Source organism: Ipomoea nil, unplaced genomic scaffold, assembly GCF_001879475.1.
Source record: "Ipomoea nil cultivar Tokyo-kokei standard unplaced genomic scaffold, Asagao_1.1 scaffold3069, whole genome shotgun sequence".
NCBI lineage: Eukaryota > Viridiplantae > Streptophyta > Magnoliopsida > Solanales > Convolvulaceae > Ipomoea > Ipomoea nil.
Window position 1 is genome coordinate 8,892,501 of NW_017619497.1, and position 25,372 is coordinate 8,917,872.

Consider the following 25,372-nt stretch of genomic DNA (forward strand, 5'->3'; position numbering starts at 1 on the left):
ACAATTGTTTTATTATTATTATTAGTATAATGGAAGGGGATACCCACATATACAAGCTACTACAGCAGATGTCATGACTATAATCGCCTTCACCGAGACTCGATCGAACCCACCACCTCCCACATAGGGGAGTAACTTGGTACCGGTACGTGGACCACAAAATCATGACAATTAATCAACCTTCTCTACATTTAAGATCATAACTCAGATTCTAGTTCCCTACCTCCAATGACCAGGGTTTGGAATCGGAGTTGCTCACTAGTGCACACAACAAGACCTATCATACACCTGACCTTGTGTCAGTGAAACTCTAGCCGCTCTGAAGGTGAATGTCCAACTACTACTTAGAGGTGAGAATTGATGATCATGCACATTGTCGCTTTCTAGCATGATTGTCTAAAGAACACTCACGCTTATTTATTTAATTTAATTTGTGACTACCATTTAAAAAATTTCTAATTAAAACATGCATAACTATATGCTATCATCGCATCGAGAAAAAAAAGTTGAATAATATGATGAAAAGTAATATTAATACGTGTCTAGGTATATACTTTCATGAGTATAACTGTGTTAATTTTATTATAAAGTTTTTTTTTTTTATCGAAAGGGTTATAAATCAAAATTGTCGTATGTAATTTTTGATTATAAAAGATAAAATTTCTCACCTCAAGTGCCCTATATCTCGATTTGACAGAATTGTAAAGGAACAAATTAATTACACTAATTCAATGACTCATTAAGTCAAAAGACCAATACTTTGTACATTATTCACAAAAAATCATCCTCACAAGAGGGTGAAACTCCTAACTGATGAGATCTTTTAACTGCTAATATTAATATAACGTTGTTATAAATTATAATAGTAAACTACACTCATAGTCTATTAGCTTGTATTGGTGCATATAATTAATAGTAATTAAGGACTGCAAATCAAAAGTCAAATTCTAATTAAGGCGCCTCAAAAGCGTCATATCACACACATATGGAGGAATAAACTAAGAAATTCTAGCTAGCTAGCTAGCTAGATCAGATACACAGACTGCCTAATTAAATAATAATTAAGCTTACTTAATTACTATATATAATAATAATTTCCTAATTCTACGCTGCTAATAATAATTGCCACTGGGAAGCAACAAAGAAAGCGGTGCTTATGATCAGATTATGGATAATAATAATAATTATAATATTGATCTATCCTTGAACCTTAATGAATCTCGACGACGACCTCGTTCATCAGAACAAGAATTATCGGAGCCTGGTAAAATGCTGCAGTCAAACGCAGCGGAAGGGGAGATATCGACCGGAAGTTCCTTGTCGGAAAACCAGAAAACAGAAGAGGTTCAGGCCGGCCGGCAGGCACTACATACCTTAAGTTTGTGATTACTCATGAAATTTGTTGCTTGATGATATGTAACTGAATTTGATTTTGTTTTTGGACAAAGTTGTCGGTGTTGCAGAGGGAGATGAAGAGGATGAAAGAGGAGAACAAGGCGTTGAGGGATGCTGTGGAGCAAACCATGAAAGATTTCCACGATCTGCACCAGAAATTTTCTTCTATCCAACAGAACAATCATGAACACAAGGTATTCGTCGAAATGATTCAATGAGATTTCGGTTTGTTTTCTTTGCTCTCCAGGTTTCTTCTTAGCATGTTTGTTAATTTCTTTGAATTTAGGAATTTGCTAAGGATTTTTTGACGCTGAGTGGAGCTGATGAGACAAGGAATCATCGAGAGCTGCATGGGAGGAGTCAGATAACCTCGGATCCATCACCGGAGGACGGCGGCGATGAAAACAGCGACGGCGACGGTGAATTAGGGTTGTCATTGACGCTGAAAAGTAGCAGCAGTAGTAGTAGTTCATTGATTGGAAGAAGATTAATGCATGGAGAAGGTGAGGAAAGGGGAGAGAAGAGTAAGGCAGAAGAGATGAATTCAACTACTGGATTTACACCGACGCCACCGCCACCGGCGGCGATGATACAGAGCAACCCCCCGCCGGGATTTACTGCCGCCACTTCTCCTCCCAACAAAAAAACTAGGGTTTCCGTCCGGGCTAGATGCGAAGCTGCCACAGTGAGTCCATCATCTCGATCTCATCTTCATGTTTAATTTGTTCATTTATATTTATTTTTTTTTTAAATCGCGAACCAATTAATTAAACTATTAAATTTCTTCTTGTATTTATATTTCAATCCCGATATAATAAAATTTTTTTCATATAAAAAATCACACCAATTACTAGCTTAGTTATCTTTTATGTTTAATGTTAACACGTACGAATAATTAACGAATTAAAAGAGAGAATTAATTATGCATGTGAATTGGACTTTGATTTTAGATGAACGATGGATGCCAATGGAGGAAATATGGTCAAAAAATTGCAAAAGGAAATCCATGTCCAAGAGCCTATTATCGTTGCACAGTTGCCCCAGGGTGTCCAGTGAGAAAACAGGTATGTACTAAGCTACTTATGAAAATTAAATTGTCAATACATCCATACCATGTTTTATTTCCTAGTAGTTTTATAATTATCACTCTAGAAAATCTCAAAATTTTCCATTACTGAAACTGGTTGAAAATGGTATTTCTGAACACTTTGATGATGATAAAAACAATCTTTTGTCGACATTACTAGCAAAATTATTACAATTTAGTTGGTAACCACAAGATTATAAGTTCGACTTCCCATGAGAGTGATCTATTGATTTTCTTGATTTGAGTCAGTCAAATATGTGCAACTTAGGCTGCTTTACCTCATTGCGGTCCTTATTCGATTAGGTTCATAAGGCGGGTTTATCCAGTGTACACTCTCAACTTCTCAAGTAGTGGTTGAAAATAAGGACAACCTAGCCAAGTTGAATTGGTCAGTTGATTTGGTTTTAAGTTTGACTCTCAGTGAGAGAGACCTATTAACTTTTTTGCATGGTTTGAGACAGTGAGTTATGAAAAACCTAATAAGCCGATTTATCCTTTGTGACCCTTTGTCACTAACTTAATTTATTAGTGTATACTTTCAAATAGTGACTATTGATTGATTTTTCTCATCACCTAACAAAAATTTTGGTGGTTATTTAAGTCCATCGACCATTTTGTTCTTAACTTGTGTGATTGATGATGATATGAACTAGGTACAAAGATGTTTAGAAGACAGATCCATATTAATCACAACCTACGAAGGAACACACAACCATCCACTTCCGGTGGGCGCGACGGCGATGGCATCAACCGCCTCGGCAGCCTCGCTCATGTTGCTGCAGGATTCCACCAACCCAATCTCCAACCTAAACCACGCATTTCTCATCCCTAATTACAACCACAATCCACACTTAATCATCAACCCTAACAACCCTTCTTCCCACCTTAATAACATCCCAAACCTCGTACGAAACAACAGCATCATAAACCCTACTACCATCCCTGCTTCAAACCCATCATCATCGTCGTCGTCGCCGCATTACTGGGGGCCAAAGCTACCTGATCATCATCATCATCGTCAGATTGAGCTGCGATCCAACGGCGGAGATCGAACTGGTGATAGTACCAATAAAAATGATCATCAAAACATGAGCGCCGCCATTGCTGCTGATCCTAAGTTTAGGGTTGCGGTCGCGGCGGCTCTTTCCTCACTCATCGGTACTAAAGATCAAAGCCATGCATCCTCGTGAAAAGGAACAACTAACAGTACCAGTCAGTGAATTAAGGTAGCTGACGAAGGACAGTTTAATTAATTAAGGTTGATTATTGGATCATGGTCATACGTACGGTGTTACTTTGTATTATTGTAAGTATATCTTATATAGACTATTGCATTTTTGGTTATGATTATATAACCCGTTACTTGATCAATGTGAGATCCATTGAAATTTTATTTTTCACTTTCTTTTCTTTTATACTATACTATATTTTGCTTTTGAATATTATTAGTAGTAGTTTAGCTTTGTCCCAGCCTCCGAGGCTGGTTCCATGAGAGATCTAGACTACTGTTCCAAGGTTCAAGAAGTTGGATATAAGGGCAATCTTAGCCAAATTGATGGGGCAATTAACTTGATAAGTATAAGATTTTAAGTTTAATTTGTTTGTGGTTGGGAGCTTAATTAATCACGGGTTTCTAAGTTTGACTCCCTATATGAGTGATTGAGTACTTGGTGTATTGGCAATCGTTATTGACCTTTTCCCTAAATCAAAGAGGTTAGTTGGGCTATTGACTTAGTAACCATAAATCAAAGATGTTGATCGAGTTATTAACATAATTACGAGGTTCAAAGTTCGACTCACAGTGAGAGTGGCCTATTGACATTTTTTGTTTAAGTAAGTTAACTATGGACAATCTAGGAGTGTTACCTCTTTGTGATTATTTGTTAACTAAGGTTACAACTTACAAGTCAAGGATTATCCCGTGTATACCCTCAAATAGTAACTACGGAATTCCGTTATCACCTACAATATTTAAAAAAAAAAAAAAAGATTAGATACATCATACATGTGAAATTGTGAATTAACTAACCATTACAACTTACATCAAAAAAAAAAAACTAACCATTACAACTTAACCAAGGAATCATCATAAATAAAAAAATTGGAGTAGCAATTAAACACACACACACACACATAAAGAGGATGACTTAACATAATTATTCTACATAAGAAAATGAACTTAAACATGTAATTATGAAAAGAGATGTAACAAAATAGCTATTCTCAAATGAGCTTGGTCGAGACTAATTACTCTCATTTTGTGATATTCAGTTATACGGAGTAATAATATACTATGGAGAAATAAAAAGAAAAAAAAAAATGTAACGGCAACAGTTATACCATGGACCCGGTCTACCTTGCAACGTGGACTCATATCTAAAATACATAATTTACATATTGAATGTTCACAATTTGAATTGTAAACATTTAGTATGTAAATTGTAAACATTTAATATGAAAATTGTATATATTCAGTATGTAATTGTGTACTTTTGGACCCAGAATATAATTTGCCATGTAACGGAATTGTTCGCAAATTACCTGTTTTGGATCTATGTTTTACTGGGCAAATTATGCTGTTAAAACGTGTCCACCTTGCAAGGTGGACACAGTTACAAAACTGTTCATGATTATGAATATATAGTTTAAAAATTATGAACATATAGTTTTATAATTATGAACATAGAGTTGTGAATATAATTATGAACATATAGTTATGTAATTATGAATATAGAGATTCAGCAATTGTGAATATGAAGTTCAAAAATTATGAATATATAGCTTTATAATTATAAACATATAGTTCTGTAATTATGAACATAGAGTTCTGTAATTGTGAATATAGAGTTCAATAATTATGAATATGAAATTAAAAAATTATGAATATATAGCTTTATAATTATGAATATATAATTCAGTAATTATGAACATAGAACTGTGCCCACCTTGCAAGATAGATACATTTCGACAGCATAACGATTGGGTTTACTGAGAAGTGAGAACCTTTAGAAAGCCCAGTCCAATCTCACAGCATACTTATTATTAGATGGCAAATTATGCTATGCATTCGTATGCACCTTGCATGGTGCATACGGATGCAAAAACGACATCGTTTTGCATAAAACGCGCGCCATACTTTAAAAAAAAAAAAAAAAAAAACCAGTTTCGATTCCCAGCAACAACATTATGTTATTCATTTTTAGTTTATTCATTTTGGATTTTTTAGTTATAAAATTCTGGAAGTGTAGTTATGCAATTATGGATGTGTAGTTATGCAATTCTGGAAGTGTAGGTATGCAATTCTGGAAGTGTAGTTATGCAATTCTGGATATATAGTTATGAAATTATAGAAGTGTAGTGAAATTATGGATGTGTAGTTATACAATTATGATTTTCTTTTTTTAAGTTAGACGCCAAAACGACACCGTTTTTGCATCTGTATGCATGGATGCAGAGCATAACGCTCCTTATTAGATGGGCTGGTTTTCTGGTTTGGGCCGAATACAATCTTTGGGCCCATGAAGGAAAATACCAATATATCATCTTCAAATAAGATGAAGAGTTTCGACCATGCTTATTAGGTGGACCATGTATAATATGCATTCTTTTTATTTATATAATACATTATTTTTTATGTGTATGGTACATTATTTTTATACGTAATATTTATTATTTAAATATGTATAAAATAGTAGGAAAAAAATTTGAGTGTTCATGATTTATATTTATAAGGTTCACTACTTATGTGCATAGAGTTCATTATTTGAGTATATATATACAAACTGATTGAATGTTGATTATTTAATCATGTATATTTTATACTTATTTTGTATGTACATAAAATTTATTATTTGTAGAGTATAATTGGACTCATTAGACACATCAAACCTCCTTATAAATTTGATATTTAGTAAATATTCACTCCTTCATATTTAAAGTGTCTGGTTCAGTTTGACTGAAGTTATTTTTAGTTCAAATTTTTTCATAATATTAAGTTTAGTATTAATATATAAAATTTATATATTTATAAACTACATTAAAAATAATAGTATTAACCAAAAAAAAAAACAAATTTAAAAATAAATACAAATATTAAAGAAAATAAACAAAAGAAAGAAATAGTTAGTTTGACCGACCATTAAAATTTACCTAGTTCGGATGGGAAAAGGAAAATACGAGAAATTAGGGGCATAGTTGAATTAATTATAAGTGTGCTTTGGTCTCTTTCGCTATGTGTCGAGGGTTTTTTGGTAGACGGTGCAAAAACGAGAGTCGCAGAGAGAACGGAGTGTTGCTCAGAGCCAAAACAATGGCAAGCGCCGTCGCGGAGAAGACGGAGGAGGAGCTGCGAAAGGAAATTGATGAACTCAATCGTCAACGACGCGAGGTCTGTTTCTGTGTATATACATACATGATGTATACGTGTGGTCTGTGTGGCTGTTTTTCTGTATGTCTCTGTGTGTACGACGAGTATTTTCTTTGTCGGCAGATAACTGAACGGCTTCGCGATCCAAGAGGCATTCGCCGCGGTGGATTTACTGGCTCCGGTCCTCGGAATTTCGTCGCCAACGGCGGCCGCCAGCGTGGCCTTGTCAGACCGGTAATCCTATTCTACCTATCTCGATAAGCAACATTTATGTCTGATATATGTGTGTTTGGTCTAAATCGTTAATTGAGCTCATACTCGTCGATTCACTTTAGGCCGAGAGGAATGATGCTGAGGATCAGCCGATGCCAAAAAAGAGATTATTGTCTACAGTAGTTAAGGTGAGCAGTAAATATATATGATCCTTTACTACTAATTTGGCTGATTTACTGGATTTGTTGATTTTTTTAATTTTTTTTTTCATTGGCTCTGGTTTGAAGATTGAAGATGGGGAGATTGTGGAGGACACTCCTGAAACTCCCAAAGAGATGAAGGACTCTGTTTATGAAGAAAGCTCAGGAAAAACAATTGCAACACAGGGTGAGAGCAAGCCAGGAACCTGGTCTAGGAGGGATGGGAATCAAAGGACCTTCAAGATGGTAACTATATTAGTTTTTCCTACAAGCTGTCTATATGAATGCTTGTTTCACCAAAATAGTGAACATATTTCTGCTTATGTTGTGATTAGGGCTCTGATATTCCTCCGCCAGAGCATGTTCCAAGAGTGTTGCCAAAAGATGAAGATCCTAAATTGGTTAGTAGAAATAAGAGAATGCTGGGCCAACTTCTGGGGACATTAGAGGTATGTGCCAAATTCTCTGTTTAGTCTCCCTTGATGAAATAGGGGTAAGCCGAAATAGGTTTATGCATTACTAAAATTAGCACCTATATTGAAACTATTGCTGGAATATATTTAATGGCTTAACTTAGTATGGAATAATGAAAATGTTGCACTGAACATTCTTGTAGCTCTAGACTGTCCAAGGAAAAATAACCCGTTACTCTCTCTTATGATGTTACTTGAACTCTAGGTCCTGGTTACTGTTTACCATTAGAATGCCATGATATCATATTATTTATGCCTTAAACCATATTACCATTTTAAAAGAATAACAAAATCTTATTTGTTGATACCTCTCTTGCATGGTATGTCTTCAGAAATTCAGGAAAGAAGACATGCAACTTTCTGGCTCTGAAGCATATATGCGGAGGTCAGATTCTTTGAAAAGGGTGAGTTTCTGTTCACTCTCTTGTAGCTTACACACTGATTTCTCTGTGTTTGTACTTTTTAATTTAAGTTGGTGAAAATCTACCAGCCTGACCAGTGAAGATTAAGATTTGAATTCTCAAGCTTCAAAATGTTTTCTTACACATTGATATTCTTTGTAATAGTTTGGCAATTTGGAATCCTGCAGTTAAGGTGTATTTCTTAACAAGTGCCTCAAAATTTATGCAGGCTGAGCAAAAGGCACGTGAAGAAAGTGAAAGATTAAGACAGCAGGAGCGAGAACAGATAGTGGAAAAACGAAAAAGAGATCTGGTTTGTTTTGTCACATTTCCACACTATTATTTATCGTTAATTGCATGTTTCTTGTGAGCTGAATTTTTTTTCTTTCAAATCTTTTATTTGCTGTCTTGTTTCCCTATTCAGACTCTTAGAGCTCGCATTGCTGCTAAGGCCGAGGAAAAGAGGATGGAATTATTATTTCTTAAGTGGAGTGAGCACAAGAAAAAACTAGGCAATTTTATAAGGTATCGTAATACTTAACTGAGTAAATTTAAATATATTTGCTACTTTGCATTATTCTTCTAGCCTTTCCTTTCTGTATTCAGGGAAGAGTAGCCCTCACCCCGAATAGGAAGTCAGGCATATTTTCCTTCCACTCTGTGTGATGTGGGGAATAGCCTTTCTAGACTTTCTACCTATCCCATTTTTTGGAATATTCTTGAGCAACATCCTTTATTTTCAGATATTTCATGGCCTTTGCATTATAACCTTTTTATTTTAAGTTCATTTAGTTCACATGGGCTTTTTCCCTGTTTGCATCATCCTAGACACTGATCATTAAGCTTTCCATATCTCTGGTCATCACTCTCCACATTGCTTTTTTTGCAGGTTATTTCTAATTTTGGTCCAAAAGTGTGCATATTCACAATTTTATTGATCCAAAGATAAGTTTCCATTCATATGCAGAAACGTTGAAGCAGCCAAAAGCCGGCAATGTCCGGCTTTGCATGATTAATGGATTTCTTGTTAATTGATTCATAACTATACTCCTTTTTATCTTTTTCTTGATATCCATTCAGGACGGAAGCAGTGCCTCCAATATATTACACGTTCGCCAAACCACTGGATGAAGATACTTCTGTAACTGAGCAGAAAAAAGAACAGGTCAGTTTCTTTCTCTTCAACTTTACCTGGCCATCAAATTATTATTTGTGTAGGACCATTACCATCAGACAGGTTTTTCCCCTGAAAATATTTTCTCACCATATTGTATCTCCTTACTACGGGTCTTCCTTTTGCACATGAGTGTGTTGTGTGGGGTATAGATTTGTTTGAGATGTGTAAAAAATGTGGTTTTTTTACATAAGGAGTTGAGGATGTTTTGTCTGAAAGCAACATTGAGGGATCACTGAAAGACAAATGCAATCCCTGTCATGAACTAAAACTGTTTTAAAAGGAAGAAATATATATATATATATATATATATATATATGTGTGTGTGTGTGTGTGTGTGTGTGTGTGTGTGTGTGTGTGTGTATTCACACTGTCATTTACTTGTGGCCCTGGTTCATCAGATATTCCAAGAGTGGAAAGCTGCTACGAGGGAGGAATTGTCCCAATATCAGAAGCAAATTGGTGAAGAATACGTCTTGAATGTTGAGAAAGAGCTGGAGAGATGGCAAAATGGCCGAAGAGGCAGGAGACCAAACAACAATACTGCCGCGAATCTCCACGAGACAATGGACAAGGAACTTGAAACCCATAGGCTTGAACATGGACCAAAGACCAGAAAGATCCCTGGCAGTGATAACAATGAAGATGAGGAAGATGTTGAAGATATTAATGTTGGGGAGGATGACATGATGGATGATGTACTTGGTGTTGACGAGAACAATCAGAGGGGTGATGAAACTGCAAAACCAGAAGTAGCCAATGGTAGTCCACAGCTGGAGAACCAGGGTCAGTAGAGTACCCTCATATTTAAAGGTTTATATTATGCTTTGTTGTGTTTTACTGTTTTGATTCGTATGTACTTTAATTTCACTTTATTGGTAGTTGCTGTATGTTTTACGTCATTAGTTCATTTTGTTTGGTATTTATGGACCCATACATTTGTTGAGTTAATTTAAACAGGATTTTCTTTTCTTACCATCTACTTGTATTTGTTTAATTTTTAGTAAATATTTCAAGTTAGATTCCAAGTAGCAATGTCTGGAGGGACAAACAGTGGAAGAAAAAGATTGTGTTGTTTTGTCATTTGGTATTGGAGTTTAATAAGAGTAATGCTAGAGATTCTTAATATTTTTTTCCTCCATTCAATCTTTCTATTTTTAATAAGTGATAGGATCAATCAACTCATGACACCTGACACCTAATGAATGAATGAAAATCAACTCATGACACCCGACACCTAATGAATGAATGAAAATCATGTCAAGAGGAAAAATATTAAAGGTAAATATAAGAGGGAAAGAAAGCATTTTCTATTTAATAATTATATTTATCAAACTTTTTATAATTAAAATAGTTGTAATTTGAATTGTCTTAAATAAAAATTTAAAAAACCTCTAAAATGTTGTTTTCTTCGTAAATTAACCAAAAATACGTGCAACTTTTATTAGTTGTCTTCTCTCAATGACTCGATATTTTGGACAGACGGTTTAGTCCAGGTTAAGTGGTCAATGGATTGCTACTTGCTATATCATTCAGATATGAAACCAAATAAAAAGTACTCCCATGGTCCCAATTTATATTTATATGATTAACAAAAATTGAGTAAAATTATTTTTAATCTAATTTTTTAGAATATTAAATTTAATATTATTATACAAAATTTATATATTTATAAAAAATTACACTAAAAGTACCATTAAACACAAAATTAAATTTAAAAATAAATAAAAAAATACTAAAGAAAATAAACAAAGAAGAAAGAATTGTTTTGATCAATAAAATAAAATATAACATAGAGAAAAACTAGGTAGTGAGGTAAACAAAGAGTATATGTATGAAGCTATCATGGGAAAGGAATATAAAGAGCATTCCTAACCCTCGAATTGATTCAAGAGAGAACCGAATCTCTCATAATATTTGCCAGTAAATTGAACCGGAAGGCAACAGTACACCTCCATCCGGTTACACAACCGGCAGTATTCCCTAATATTCTAATATACAAAAACAAGCAAAAATTGTAACAAAAGATCATAAAGTTGTAATCAAACTTGTATTAGTATTGAAATGGAAACAAATATCCTCTAAGAATCAATAAAAGATAAATTCCTAAGGCAAGCAACAAAATTTCCACAAAATCCAGTAAATGAAACACTTAGGAATATGTCTACAAAACAACTGACAATGGTTGGAACACCAAGAAACCTAAGGGAATACTTAAGCCTTGAGACGACCGTAGAATTTCTGCTTCTCCTGTGTTGTCTGGAAGCGACCATGTCCAAACTTTGATGAAGTGTCAATGAACTTGAGCTTAATCTCCTCAAGAGCAACACGAGAGGTCTGGTTGAGCAGAGTTTGACGAAGGGTAACCACTCTTTTCTTAGGGCCAACACAGCATCCCTTGATCAAGATGTAGTCGTCCTTCACCACACCATAGTGAGGAAACCCACCCATGGGGGTAATGTCTTTCTCAGTCCTGTATTCATAATAGAAAATTGTAAACATTGCAGGAGAATAACAAACAATTAGATATGAAACATGAAGCAGTTTACAAAGTGAAATAGTCTGGTTGTAGTGTAATAACCTGTCAAACTCAGTTATGGCTTCATGCGACTCTTGTCCAACCTTGCCAAGCTTATAAATCTTTTTGTTCAACTCAGTTCGGTGATGGTATCCATTTTGACCAGCACGGGCAACTGTGAATGAAACTCTAGCTGGATGCCAGGCACCAATACAGGCAACTTTACGAAGACCTCTATGAGTTTTACGTGGAAGACGAGTGACACCCCATCGAGTCACAACACCTTCATAACCCTTACCCTTGGTGACACCAATGATATCAATCATCTCATCCTTCTGGAAAACAGCATCGACTGGCACATGCTTCTCAAAGAAACCATATGCATAGTCAACCTTCTGTGCAATTGTCCCACCATTAACCTGGATCTCCATCAAATGAGCCTTCTTCTGCTTCAGCCCCTTCATTTTCCTTATCTGCACAAGATAATATTAACAGAAAATAGTTTATCATGAGAATGTTTATAAAGCTACGGGTGTACACTAAAAGCAAATGGCATAGTTAATATAACACTCTCACTATCACTCGTTAAAAAAAAGTCGGAATGGAGTTTTTTGACAATATTTAGAATGAGTACCTGGGTGTGAGCCAACACACGAATGACACATGCATATTTCTTCATCTTCTCAAGCTGTGTTTCAATATCCTTCTTACCATCCTCAGATTCATATTTCTTTGAATACTTGACAAAAGCCTTTTTCTTGGACTTGCACCAGTTCTTGTAAAATCTCCTTCTCACCTCCTCACTCAGATGCTGAGCCCAAACTGTGTTGAGGCAACGAAGGCCACGAGGTGTCTTCACATAGCCAACAACTCCAACAATTACAATTGGAGGTGTCTCAACGATTGTCACAGCCTCACAGGTCTCCTTCTTGTGAAGTTCTGCAATGAGATGGAGATATTAGAAGATTGCCACATGTACAAATATCACAATGTTAAACCAAAAAATATAGCCATATTGGTTGATCTGAAGTATCAAGACTTCAATGAACTCAATTGAAAACTATTAAAAAATCAGAGATAAATGATAAACTTCATTAAAATGAGATGAGTAATAATTATTTTTACAAATAATAAATACATAGAATATAAGCATATGGAACTTACTGGATCCAGGTTTCTCCACTTCTCTGACAATGTGAGTCATTCCAGCTTTGTACCCCAAGAATGCAGTCAGCCTGCATGGTTTGGAGGCATCATCCTTGGGAAATGCTTTCACTGCAAGTTATACAGATCATCAATTTCACAGATAAGAAACTTAAAACGCTTCAAATCCGTTGATTTAACAAGCATAGACAGTGGTATGTATATAGTTCTTTCCCAAGGTTTGCTAAAACATTCCCTCATTGAGTCATTGAGAAAAACAGAGAATTAATAACATTCAATTTCTTCGTAAAAATATCCCACTCGCATACAGCAACAAAAAATCACCTAAACTATAGAGGCAATACAAAAAACAAAATTATTTAATTTAAACATAAGTTCTCAAGGAAAATGTACACCTAAACAGTCACCATTGAATTTTATTTTATTTTTTAAAGACATTGTATTATAAATCTGAGAAAATCAATGACAATAAAACAAACATAAAATAAACTGCTTACCCTTTCCCCTTTGGCGAGAAGCACGCTTTCTGGGAAGAAAGCCGAGTGAGCCATGCCTTGGGTGCTCAAACTTCCTGTGCGACATCCTTCTCCTCCTCCAAACCCTGCAATCCAAAGCACACTTGCGTAAATTAACAGCCAAACGATCATAACTTCTCAATTAATACACAGAAGCAGCGCATTTTTTAAAAAAACTGCGTGATTTCATTAAGTGAGGATGAGATGAGAGAAGCAGGGGAGAACGACAACCTGCTAGGGAGCTTCAAGCTTCACTCAACTGGGAGTAAAACCCTAGACAACCGACTGAGATTTATATACAGTTGGAAAATCACAGGCTTAGTTTATGATTATTTGTATACGGAACTCATATAGACACTAATCCAAGGCCCAATTATTGTGGGCTATTACCTATAGTCGGCCCAATAATAGACGGAAGTGGTAGCTGGGCTCATAAGCTGATAAGCCCCATAAAGACTGAAGGAGCTGGACGTGGTCTAAAAACGACTTCGTTTTGGGCATATTTTTTTTCATGTGTTCTATTGTAATATATATTTTTATAACTCATAAGTCATAATGTACATTATCTTACAATTTCTAACCCAAAAATTTATTATTTTAACATATAATATACATTATTTTAACATATAATGTATATTTTTTTGAAAGTACATATAATGTATATATTATTCTAAAACATAAAGTGTATGATTCTAACTTATAATTTACTTTATTCAAACTCATAAAATTCAAAGACGTTGAACACACCGCGGTCCATACAATAATTTGCCGTTAAGAGTAGCCGCAGCAATTTCAACGTATTTGTCTCCTCACGGACCTCATGGATGGATGATTTTTATAACTAATTTATATACCATTAAACTGCTGTAGATTATTGTTAACAATATTACAATTCATTGTAAAGCTGGATATATTTGTAAAAGAAATGAGGAAATTATTATGCAGATATGTATAGTTGATAAACCGAAAAAGAGAGAAGAACAAAGGGATAATACTCAAATCAGTGGTGAAAGAGTTTGCAGATTTCAGTACAGTATGATATCTGTACAAGCTAAGTGGCTTTGTATCTGAATTACCTTGCAGATTTCAGTATCATTTTGAAGCTAAAATGGGAAATTTGTATATTAAAAAAATAGAGAGAAGATTAACAAGCCGTGATATGGGAGGTATAGATGTAGCCACGGGGGAGTCTGGCGTGGGCTGATTCATCTGCAGCTGGGCAATCAGCAATCTTCGCATCCGAAGGACCGAGACTTTCCGGTACAGTTTCCATGATTCCGGTTAGATCCTCCGGAGATACCACTGGGATATACCTAATAAGTTCAGCGTTTTCAACCAATAAAGCCTTTTGCCTGTATCGGTGGTCCTGCGTGATAGCTGGAGACGGAGGAAAAATAACGTCAACCATTGGATCGTCATTCTCAGAGAATTCCGGCTCCGGTGGTTCGAGTTCAGTTCTTGGAGAGAAAGATGGAGCATGTGATGTATCAGTCCACATGCTAAATGTCTGTGCAACCTCAGGAGGCAAATATTTCATTGCCGGTGAAAATCCACCATGGAAGTCATTCTGAAGTGTCGGAGAAGACACCTTACGATAGCTTAGTGGGGCGGCGCTGAGAGGATCTATGAAATCGGATAAATGTCTAGATGGAGATGGCGTCGAATTGTGATTTCCAGTCGGAGAGTGATGAAATGAATTGTCATCTGATACATTCTTCGACGGCAGTGGCCTTTTTAAGTGATGTGTATCAGGCAAACGCGAACTGTCTTTAACGGCTGTGAGATTGGCTTCTGAAGGAGGCGCGTGAGTTCGGTGAGTTGGATGAGTTGGATGAGTTCGATTAATCACTGCCGTGAGATTGGCTTCTGAAGGAGGCGCGTGAGTTCGATTATTAATCACTGCCGTGAGATTGGCTTCTGAAGGAGGCGCGTGAGGTCGATTAATCACTGGCGGTTGACTCCTAGGACCACTGCTGGGATCCTCGCTCTTCGCTGACGATTCCGACCGCACCAACACTTGAGGAGCTGAGCCATGAGATCTACAGTTAAGAATGCCTCTCAAACCATGAACCGCAATGTTACGGCCATAGAACAGACCTGGCAAGACGACGTCGACTCCATCGATGGTGATGACGTCACCGGAGGCTATAGATCGACGCCTCTCGATACTAATATTGTGATCAGCGGCGAGCGTACGGAGCGTGGAGCCGGCACGGAGCCTACGAAGGCCGAGGATGGAGAGGCGTTGGGGGATGACGTGGCAACGGAGAGTGGCGGTGTAATCGGAGGCCGTATTAAGCATATCGAGAGCGAAGAGAGAGGAATCAGTCGGTGCGAAGAAAGTGAAAGACGATTCTCCTCCGTCGACGAGTTCGTACGAGAGGTCCGACGTAACAATGGCGTTGCTGAAGAGACTATAACCATTGCTTCTCAGTGCAGTTAACGTGGACTCCATCTCTCCCCTCCAGACGGCTGAGACGGCGTCGGTGTGCCACAACAGAATGAGCAGAGCGGCGGAGACATATCGGAGGATAGACGCCATTGAAGGAGAAGCTTTGAATGCTTCAATTCGTTAAATTTTGGCGGGGTTTCAGTTATCCGATTGGGATTTCTGATTTGGAACTTGGCAGGGCTTTCTTATTCGATTGTTGAATTGTAAAATTTAGTAAGATATTTGGGCCATAAATTAAATGGGCCTACCGAGGATAGCTTAATGGGCTTGAATGCACGGGAACACATTAGCCTAGAACATACCGGCGCACATTAGCCCTCAGGCCAGATGTATTAGAAGCTTCGAGAAACAGACAAAAGGTGAAAAGGGGATTCTGACTTCTAGCTACAAGTTTAGTTCGCCATAAAGGTTGATCATTTACTATCCAAAACACAACATACATGATACATCTTTATTACACTCCCGTATTTTGTTAGATAATACTAACTTAATTGAGGGCTTAATCAAATTTTAATTATTAAACTACTCAAATTTCTCTAACTCCAATCAACACTTTCGTTAAAAACCAAACAATCTTATACTTGGCTTAATAAAAAATATACATTTTAATTCAATTCATGTCTTTTTTTCTTTACATGGTGCATTGGTAGCCGCCTGCACCAACCCGACTTAACATTGGCCAAGCCCCATTCATATAACGTTGATGCATAGATATGGATTCAAACCCCTTAATCATATATATGCGTAAGAGATAGTGTATATATTTTGATTGAAACTCGCTTTGTGACAGTTGGTTTTATGACTAAGGGTATGTAATCACTTGACAGGTCAACATAATCAATCAAATCAATAAAATATAAGTAATTTGAGAGGTAAAAGGGAAGAGACACAACAATTTTAACGTGAAAATCGAAATGTAAAAATCACGAGTCTTTTTGAACGGTGTCAAGCCGGAATTCACTATTTTTTGTAGGTAATATATACATGTATCATCGTGTCCCTCTCTTCGTTCCTTGACTCTAGCTTTTATAGTAGAAGAATATGTAGAGTAGTATAAGGGAACGGTAATTTGATATTTATGGGCAACTAATGAGATTAAGGGCTATTATTAATGGTATTGGAGATAATTCCAGCATGAACTTCTTGTATTTTCATTATAGATAGATTAAGGCCAGTATATCCCACTTGAAAATAAACATGAGCATACAAAATTTATAAGTTGCATGATCTGTTTTTATTTATTTATTTATAATCTTCCATTGTTCTTTTAGAGCAACTATAGTCTTTGTTACTAGGCCTGAGCATCGGACGGGTTCCAACGGTTCGGGTTCCCGAACCGTCAACCCGTTCGGATTTCGGTTTATATTTAGCTAATTCAATGCGTAAAATTTTTGTAACTAAACCGGCGGATATATACATTTTCGGATTCGGATTTATTTTATCGGATTTCGGTGTTGTTCGGATTTATTTAAACAAAAAATACTAAAAAATAAATAAACTTAAAGTTTTCAATGTATACAACACAGTATTCTGTTTTCACACAATATACAAATATACCATGTATACAACACATGAACACAGTATATCAAAAATTCAAAATAAGATGAATGAATGAAAAAAATAATAATAAACTAGGGTTTGCGATTAGCCGATTACTTCGTTTTTCCCAAAAACTTCTCAGAAAACAAGGGCTTCTAGCCTTCAACGAGACTACGACCGTTCGAGACTCTGACGTGGGGCTTCCGGCTTCAACCTGTCACCACCGATCCATCGAACCACCGATCTGCTACCGAACCACCAAGAATGAGCCATCGGAGTAGAGATTCGAGAATTGAGAGTCTCAGAGAGTGAGATTGTGACTCTATGAGAGCCTGAGAGGATTGAAAATTGAGAAACTACCAGAATTGGTGGGTAGAGAAACTGAGAGAGAAGTAATGGATTGAGAACTGAGATTTGAGAAGGAAAGAAGATACAAAAATTGTAGGAATGGTGGGTAGAGATTCTCTAAGAGAGAGAGAAGAAAGCAGCTTCGCAGTTGAGAATGAAGGAATGACTGGTAGGGCATCTTCTTATAACATATATATATATATATATATATATATATATATATATATATATATATATAATCAAAACGACGTCGTATAGATGTATTTTAATCTAACCCTAATTCTTTTCGGATATTCGGACGGATCGGGTATCATATTATACTACCCTATCCGAATTAATCAATCCGACATTTTATTCAGTTTGGGTCGGATATCCATACTTCGGATACGGTTATCCATACAACGTATGGTTTCGGTTTTCGGTTCGGACGGAAAAAAAACGGGGCGGTCGGATATTGCACAGCCTTATTTGTTACACTGACCAAGTGGTTTAGGTCAATATTAGGCCATGTTTCCTTTTATGTAATGCTTTCATGCTCAACAGATGTATAAAAACACTTCAATCTTTCATGTTAAAGTATGACGATAGTTCATTATGTATAGTTTATTTACAGCTTTTATATATATTAGTTAGTGCGTTGAATGTAACAAGCTCAATTATAGCTGAAGATCTAAAGATTTTGCAAGTTATGTTTGAATGGTTGTTCCTAATCTTTTTTTGATGGGGTGTTGTTGCTGGAAATAGTGAAGATTGAAGAACATGGCGGGTGTGAATTGAAGTTGATGTAAATTTGTTAACTTGTATTGAGTTATGTGTGAAGTTTCTAATCTGTTTGTAGTGTTTTTGTAGACTTTTAGTTGGTTGATGTTGTTATGAATGTTTTGAACTTTGAAGCTTGGACTTTGATTTTTTTTTTTTTTTTTTTTTGGAGTACTGACGCATGAATTAAATAGGTCAAAATCGAGCTCGAATTCGAGCCATGCTGAGTCGAGCTTCAGCTTGAGCTCGAGCTCGACTCGTTTGCACTTTTAGCCAGAATGTCTTCGAAACTCCGCCGATGCATTTTTGATTTGCTATTACTATAAATAAAAGTCACTATTTTAGGGGGCGTTTGGTTCACAGAATGTTATATTACCTTAGAAAATGTTAGATTGTTGAATGTTAGATTACTGTAGAGGTAATCTAACATTTCGTGAACCAAATACGGGAATCTAACATTTTCAGAGAAAGTTACATAACCTGAACCAAACATGTGAATCTTATATAACCTGAACCAGTCTTATATTAGTGTTTTGGGTCTAATGTATTAAATTAATTAATATGTCTAATTAACTTCTTACATAAAATTGAAGGGTGTATTTTACTCATTTTCCTTAATTTTTTTCAAAAAGTATTTTGGATTACATGTTAAACGATTTCACACGAAGCTAAATTTGACTACATTTACTCTAAGCTAACCGCACCAGGGGTTTTGGCAAGACCACCTTTGACTACATTTACTCGACCGAAACGCATCCGGAATCTCGGCAGGGGGGGTAGGATGAGGCAAATGCAATGCACCCATCATTTAAACACAGAGGGAAACAGATGAGAAGCTTGCAGATGTAACGCCCAAAGAATAAAGCATCTATTGACGACGAAGGAGGAGGCAGAGATTTTGATGATTCCTCCACACACTCATTTACACGCTTCACCAACCAACGCTCCAAGACAAAACTACTCTATAAATGCATCCAATGCCCCTCTCCACAACTACTTGGCAATAATAATTATGTAATAATCATGAATAGAAGATGGTAATCATATCATAATCCTGTCGTATTAACACCACCACATATGTACATGCCAATTCGTGGAAGTACCCAAATAACACGTAGTGACATTTATATAATTTTGTAATGATTCTCAATGATACTAAACGCGATAAGATGTATAAATATTACTACGTGTCATTTCAATATTGCTATCTACCAACGTCACTTAAAAAATTATTCTCAAATTTCACCTTTCTAAATCTGTTGTCATAACATAAATGCAAAATCACAACAAATAACGCATTAAATATATTGAGATTTATTCAATACACAACCAATTATGTTCATGGATAGTTCTGTTAGTCACATGAATGAAGTTTTTAAATAATAATTCAGTATCGAGTCTTATAAACGACATTATATTAACAATCTCTAAAATGAGAAGTGTTGTTTGTGCACAATATGTAGAGAGTGTTGCGGTGTTGGGGATTTAATCCATTCTCCAGAGGGTAGCCGGGATAAGACTTTGATGTATTGATTTCTGTGTTTTACTCTACTTCAATCAGTTTAGTGTCTTGCCGGAATGCCGGCACCGAATACCACTGTACCTTAAACAAATGTTTTTAAATTTTAAACATGTCTGGTCAACCCCAAAACGGCAGCTTCAATTTTTTAATCTTACTCCTTTTTTTAATAACTCAAAATTCAGTAAAATATATATATAAAAAAATAAACAACAAATTTTAGGACAACACAATTAAATTAGTCGTTACCGACTCAATAACTATAAAATTTAGAGTTGGATTTATTAGTCTGTTTAATCTAAATTAAAATACATCGTCAAACTAGGTTTATACCTTTTTTGCAATTAACACATTAACATTTTTCATTTAAACGCAATTAAAAATTTCACTTTTACAAAAATGGAAGGACTAATTTTATACCTCTAAATAACGTATGAACCAATTATATATATAGAACCTGATTGATAACATAGTTAGTTTATGAATCAATTTTAGCTCATTTGACTTAGTTAAATAATCAAAATGAGTGTTTGATTAATTAAATTTTTATATTAATTTATTGTTTCAAAATGTTAAAATTTTAAAAACTATTCAAAATAGTTTTTTTGAAAAAGTCATTTTGCATGTAATCAAATATATAAGTATCTTATTAAGGAATGTCATTTTCACAATATTGTTTTATATATTAACAAAAAATATTTGAACTTTACATGTAACACATTATTAATTTATTATGTTGACGAAAGTAGCGGTGGTCTAACAATTGATGATAAAATGACGGATATGCCCCGGGGATGAATGACATGACGGTCCCATGCACCCCAGTTATTCAAACTATCTTATGCTTATCCTCAGAAAAATCCATACACTATCATTTTCTTTCTCTCTCTACTTTTCTTTCTCTTTCTAACTGTGTATTTATAGTGTATGTATCGATCCCGTTCTTCACCAGTGTAAAAATATCTGTCACAGAAAATTATCTAGGAGCGAAGAAGCTTCAAACGGAAGAGCTCTGAGAAATCGGATAGGAAATTTTGTAGGGGAAAATCCGCCCGAGAAAACCGGCGGTTATGGCGTCCACGTCAGCTGCGCCGGCCAATCCGGATCGCCCGCACCAGCCATCTTCTCCGTCTATACATGCCTTTGCTGATCAGCTTCACTCCGATCACACTCGAGGCTACGGGTCGATGAACATGGATGATATAATCAAGAGTATTTATGCTGATACCAATACCCTGGCCGCCGCCGCCGACAGCTGCTCCTCATCCGGCGGCGCCGGCGGAGGGGGGAACAAGACGGTGGATGAGGTCTGGAGGGAGATTGTCAGTGGAGGCGGAGGAGGAGGAGGGGCAGGAGGGGGGAGTAGGGACCCGGAAATGACGTTGGAGGATTTTTTGACGAAGGCTGGGGCGGTTAGGGAGGAGGACGTTAGGGTTCCGGCGATTCCTCCGCCGCCTCCCCCTGCTGCAGCGGTTACGCCTGGATTTAAAGTGGATGCCATGGTGAATGCGGCGAATTGTCAGTTTCCAGTCGCCATGCAGACTGGACCGGGTGGATTTGGTGTGGAGCCGCCTCACATGGGGTTCGGGAATGGCGTGGTGGCTATAGGATGTAACAGCGGCAGCAGCGGTGGCGGCAGAGGGAAGAGGAGGGCAACCGTGGAGGAGATGCCCCTCGATAAGGCCACGCAGCAGAAGCAGAGGCGAATGATCAAGAACAGAGAGTCTGCGGCTAGGTCCAGGGAACGAAAACAGGTTCAAAAATCAAATCAGTTTTGAATTCTTTGTCATCTTCGATTTAATAAACAATTGTGTCTCAATACTCTGTATTCAGAAAGAATTCGATAAATAAATGCATTTTCTGTTTCAATTAAAATTGCAGGCTTACACTGTGGAGCTGGAGTCTCTGGTAACACAATTGGAGGAGGATAATGCTAGGCTTCTGAGAGAAGAGGTATTTTTCTCCAGTGTAAATTTGAGTTTTGCACTTGATATAGAAAAAATTGGATTCCATGTGCAATAATATGCAATTTGACTTTGTTTAAGTGATAATTTTCCATGTTATATGTAATAAAAAACAATTCTTTTGAGTGATGTAATCAAACTGGTAGGGCATGTTTTCCTACATTGTTTTTATCCTAGTCTCCAGTGTGTAATGTGCTTTGACAATTGTGGCAATTTGTAAAGTTAATACCTTTTCCCCACCTCTTTTGGGTGTTCTTTTAATTATCTTTCTCATTGATTTGCAGCTTAATTTATTTCCGAGAACTTTTATCTGTGTAGATTTATTTATTCATTGTGTAAATCGTGTGCTTTTGATGATGATGTTCTTTCTAGATTTTCCTTGTTAACTGTTGGCTATGAATGTCTGGTCTTGATCTCCTTGCTTTTAAGAAGGGTCAGTTGCTTAGATCAGTATACAGTAACTGTGGTTCAAGGAACATGAATATTAAGGGTCCTTGTATCTTTTCGGCTTTGTAATTGTCATACTACTATAATAATTGTGTCATGACAATAAAGTACTTTCTACCATACTTGTATGTATTCAAGTTTTGGATTGTTAGGGATAGTTTTGTAACTTGAAGATCAAGTTCAATGTTACTAAAGTCGGGGTTTTATTTCTTAATAATTAATACAGGCGGAGCAGAATAAGAAGAGACTTAAGCAGGTATTATTATGGTTCCAGCTTTCTAATTCTTATTTTGAATTAATTATCTTCATGCAACTTCTTGTATGCATGTTCTGTCATCTCCTTCTTTGAGCAGATGTGTCAACTAACTTTTATAGCAAATTGTTTTCTCAAACTCAACTCTTGGTTTAACCCCGTTCACTGCTACTACTTGAATTATGTCAATATGGTCAAGCAGGTGATCTTTGCATTTACACGGAAGGAATGTACTCATATTATTATTATTATTTCCATGTAATTGTAGTATTTCTCAGATCTCATATCCTAAGGTGCTTGTACTCTCAATGATTGATTGTGAAGTTTTGCTTAACTGTTTATATTAGTCATTTGTAGCTGATGACATGAGTAGTCTTTAGTCTAGACTCTAAACCAATCATTTGTAGCTGATGACTCTAAACCATTGGAAGAAAGAACAGGCCAGGCTTATATGGTAACTTTGTGGGAATGCTGAAAACCTGCTATGCATTTTTCAAAATGAACTTGGATAATTAAGTACTGATAACTTCTATAAGGAGCAGGCCTTAGAGATATTATTTATGCATTTTGATATAGTTACAAAAGCTTTTAACAACATATTTTAACATCATAGTCCACAGAATCAAGTCTGAGGGAGTGAGGGGGCATACCATCAAGTTCCAATGGTGCATTTATTCTTTCATTTTTACTTTTTGATGGTACATAGGTAGGGAATGGAAGATATATACTCTGTCAAAGATTTCAACTTATCTCTAAGCTAAACCCTAGACCACATTGCAAAAACCTTAGTCTTCATGCCTGGCATTAGCTGTCACTAGCTCTTAAATTCACTTTCCCCGAGTGGTTTCTAAGATTGATAACCACAGGCATATGTTTCATATTATATATGAAGGCTGCCACATGTTGGAGCATATTAGCTATATGAATAAATTCTTTCTTGATTGGCATGACTATTAGCCCTGGATGGAAATTTTCCCAAATATCTAGCCATTTGATTCACCAAAGCTTTTTTGCCCGTATGCTGTTCTGTTATCACCTTTTGCAATTGCTCTGCCAGATGCTCCAGCCATTTCGTAATTGATGTACTGATGAGTCTAGGGCTGAAGTGCTGGATAGTGTGGGTGTCATAATGACCCTTCCTCACATTTCCCTTTACTGGATGCTTCATTACAATGAAACCCCAAACTTTGTGTGATTGAGTTTGGGGAAACATTGAAAAGTTTTTAAAAGTTAATGTACATTACAAGGCATCACCTTCCAAATTTTATATAGCTACAAAACAAGCAACTAAATTTCTAAAAGTAAACAAAACCTTGAGTTTTTTGGGTTGAGAAAGTTATTTGTCAAGAAGCATTTGTTAATGGATAGCTATGAGCTGTGATAGAGCCCACGGGCCGTAGCCAGTTACTCAAATGCAATCATCCAACTTCTAACTCGAGCATTATCCCAATAGATAGAGATCCAATATGTCCATACCCAATATTAAGTAACCTGACTGCTAATTGTTTGAGGCCTAGTGGCTTGGTTCAGTCTTCCTGAATGTAATATGGATGTTTCCTTCTGATTATCATTCTCTTTTTTCATTTCCCGGCTTCTTTTCTAATAATTTTGTTTAAACACAGCTCATGGAGAATCTGATTCCTGTCGTGGAGAAGAGGAGGCCACCAAGAGTTCTGCGCAGAATCCATTCCATGACCTGGTAAGTTGTATCATCATATCATAAACAGTAACAGCGGGTGACTGGTTAACCAAGAAGCAATATCGGCTATGGCAAAATCTGGGGGCGACATATATGGTTGGAGCTGTAATGGATGTTTTAGACTTGAACATGAGTAGGGCTATAAACAATGTGAATCAAATGTGTAATTGTGGGTCTGCATAAGTTAGCTGCAGGTGTAATAGAATAGGGCCATAAGTTTCTGCTTATATTAACTATTGTAGCTTCCGCACCATTGGTGGCAGGGAAGAATGGTGAACTTGGCTGGTTTATACATTTAATGAATATGTATTTTAGAGTAAGAATTGCAGTTGGGTGTCTCCATGCATACATATAAACTCAGGGCAGGGAAAGAACTGTTGCAGTGAAGTCACTAAATTGCCTTATTTTGCTTTCAATTCAATACATGTATGTTTTTGAGATTGTATCGGGTACTGTAAGGTCAAAAGTTGACATTACCCGATACAAAGCACACATGACTGTAATTAGAGAGTAATGGTGTCGATTGGCGTTGACATTAGCCAATACAATAAAAGCATACATGACTGTAACTGGTGTAAAAAGTACTAGTGTTGATCGATATTATAGACTGAACTTTCCAGTCATGTTGATGATGTTTAGATGGTAATACTTCATTTCTAGTAGAGATCATAACATGAGTGTATTATTGCATGAACATTATGAGATGTGATGAGATTGTGTCAGCCTGTCAGAGGATTCAGACAGGTGCATAGCCAGAACTGGGTGTGATGAGGCTGCCAAACTTCATTTATGCAGGTGAAGGCTCATTTTCAGGCCTTGAATGACATGACAATATAACCAATATACACAGAGATTATACACCACACAAGAAATGAAGGGATCATTG

At 36.3% G+C, this 25,372-nt stretch overlaps 4 protein-coding genes across 4 annotated transcripts; 3 read left to right on the top strand and 1 right to left on the bottom strand.

Annotated features, from left to right (window-relative positions):
- The first annotated feature begins 1,123 nt into the window (after positions 1-1,123).
- Positions 1,124-3,869, top strand: LOC109165580 (probable WRKY transcription factor 9). Its single transcript, XM_019314414.1, has 5 exons — positions 1,124-1,344; positions 1,449-1,589; positions 1,682-2,080; positions 2,346-2,459; positions 3,136-3,869. The coding sequence occupies exons 1-5, from the start codon at positions 1,168-1,170 to the stop codon at positions 3,670-3,672; spliced, it is 1,368 nt and encodes a 455-aa protein (XP_019169959.1). The 5' UTR covers positions 1,124-1,167; the 3' UTR covers positions 3,673-3,869.
- A 2,840-nt stretch (positions 3,870-6,709) lies between these two features.
- LOC109165581 (pinin) lies at positions 6,710-10,284 on the top strand. Its single transcript, XM_019314415.1, has 10 exons — positions 6,710-6,869; positions 6,972-7,082; positions 7,184-7,249; positions 7,349-7,507; positions 7,597-7,710; positions 8,067-8,138; positions 8,365-8,448; positions 8,560-8,660; positions 9,216-9,300; positions 9,711-10,284. Exons 1-10 carry the CDS (start codon positions 6,714-6,716, stop codon positions 10,101-10,103), a joined length of 1,341 nt encoding a protein of 446 aa, XP_019169960.1. The 5' UTR covers positions 6,710-6,713; the 3' UTR covers positions 10,104-10,284.
- Positions 10,285-11,324: 1,040 nt separating this feature from the next.
- On the bottom strand, positions 11,325-13,843 carry LOC109165582 (60S ribosomal protein L3). The gene is made up of 6 exons (XM_019314416.1): positions 13,738-13,843; positions 13,489-13,592; positions 12,992-13,102; positions 12,462-12,766; positions 11,891-12,300; positions 11,325-11,782 (listed from the first exon to the last, which is right to left on the bottom strand). Exons 2-6 carry the CDS (start codon positions 13,571-13,573, stop codon positions 11,524-11,526), a joined length of 1,170 nt encoding a protein of 389 aa, XP_019169961.1. The 5' UTR covers positions 13,574-13,592; positions 13,738-13,843; the 3' UTR covers positions 11,325-11,523.
- Positions 13,844-20,989: 7,146 nt separating this feature from the next.
- On the top strand, positions 20,990-24,809 carry LOC109165418 (ABSCISIC ACID-INSENSITIVE 5-like protein 7). Its single transcript, XM_019314162.1, has 4 exons — positions 20,990-21,877; positions 22,005-22,076; positions 22,761-22,790; positions 24,410-24,809. Exons 1-4 carry the CDS (start codon positions 21,194-21,196, stop codon positions 24,488-24,490), a joined length of 867 nt encoding a protein of 288 aa, XP_019169707.1. The 5' UTR covers positions 20,990-21,193; the 3' UTR covers positions 24,491-24,809.
- The last annotated feature ends 563 nt before the right edge of the window (positions 24,810-25,372 follow it).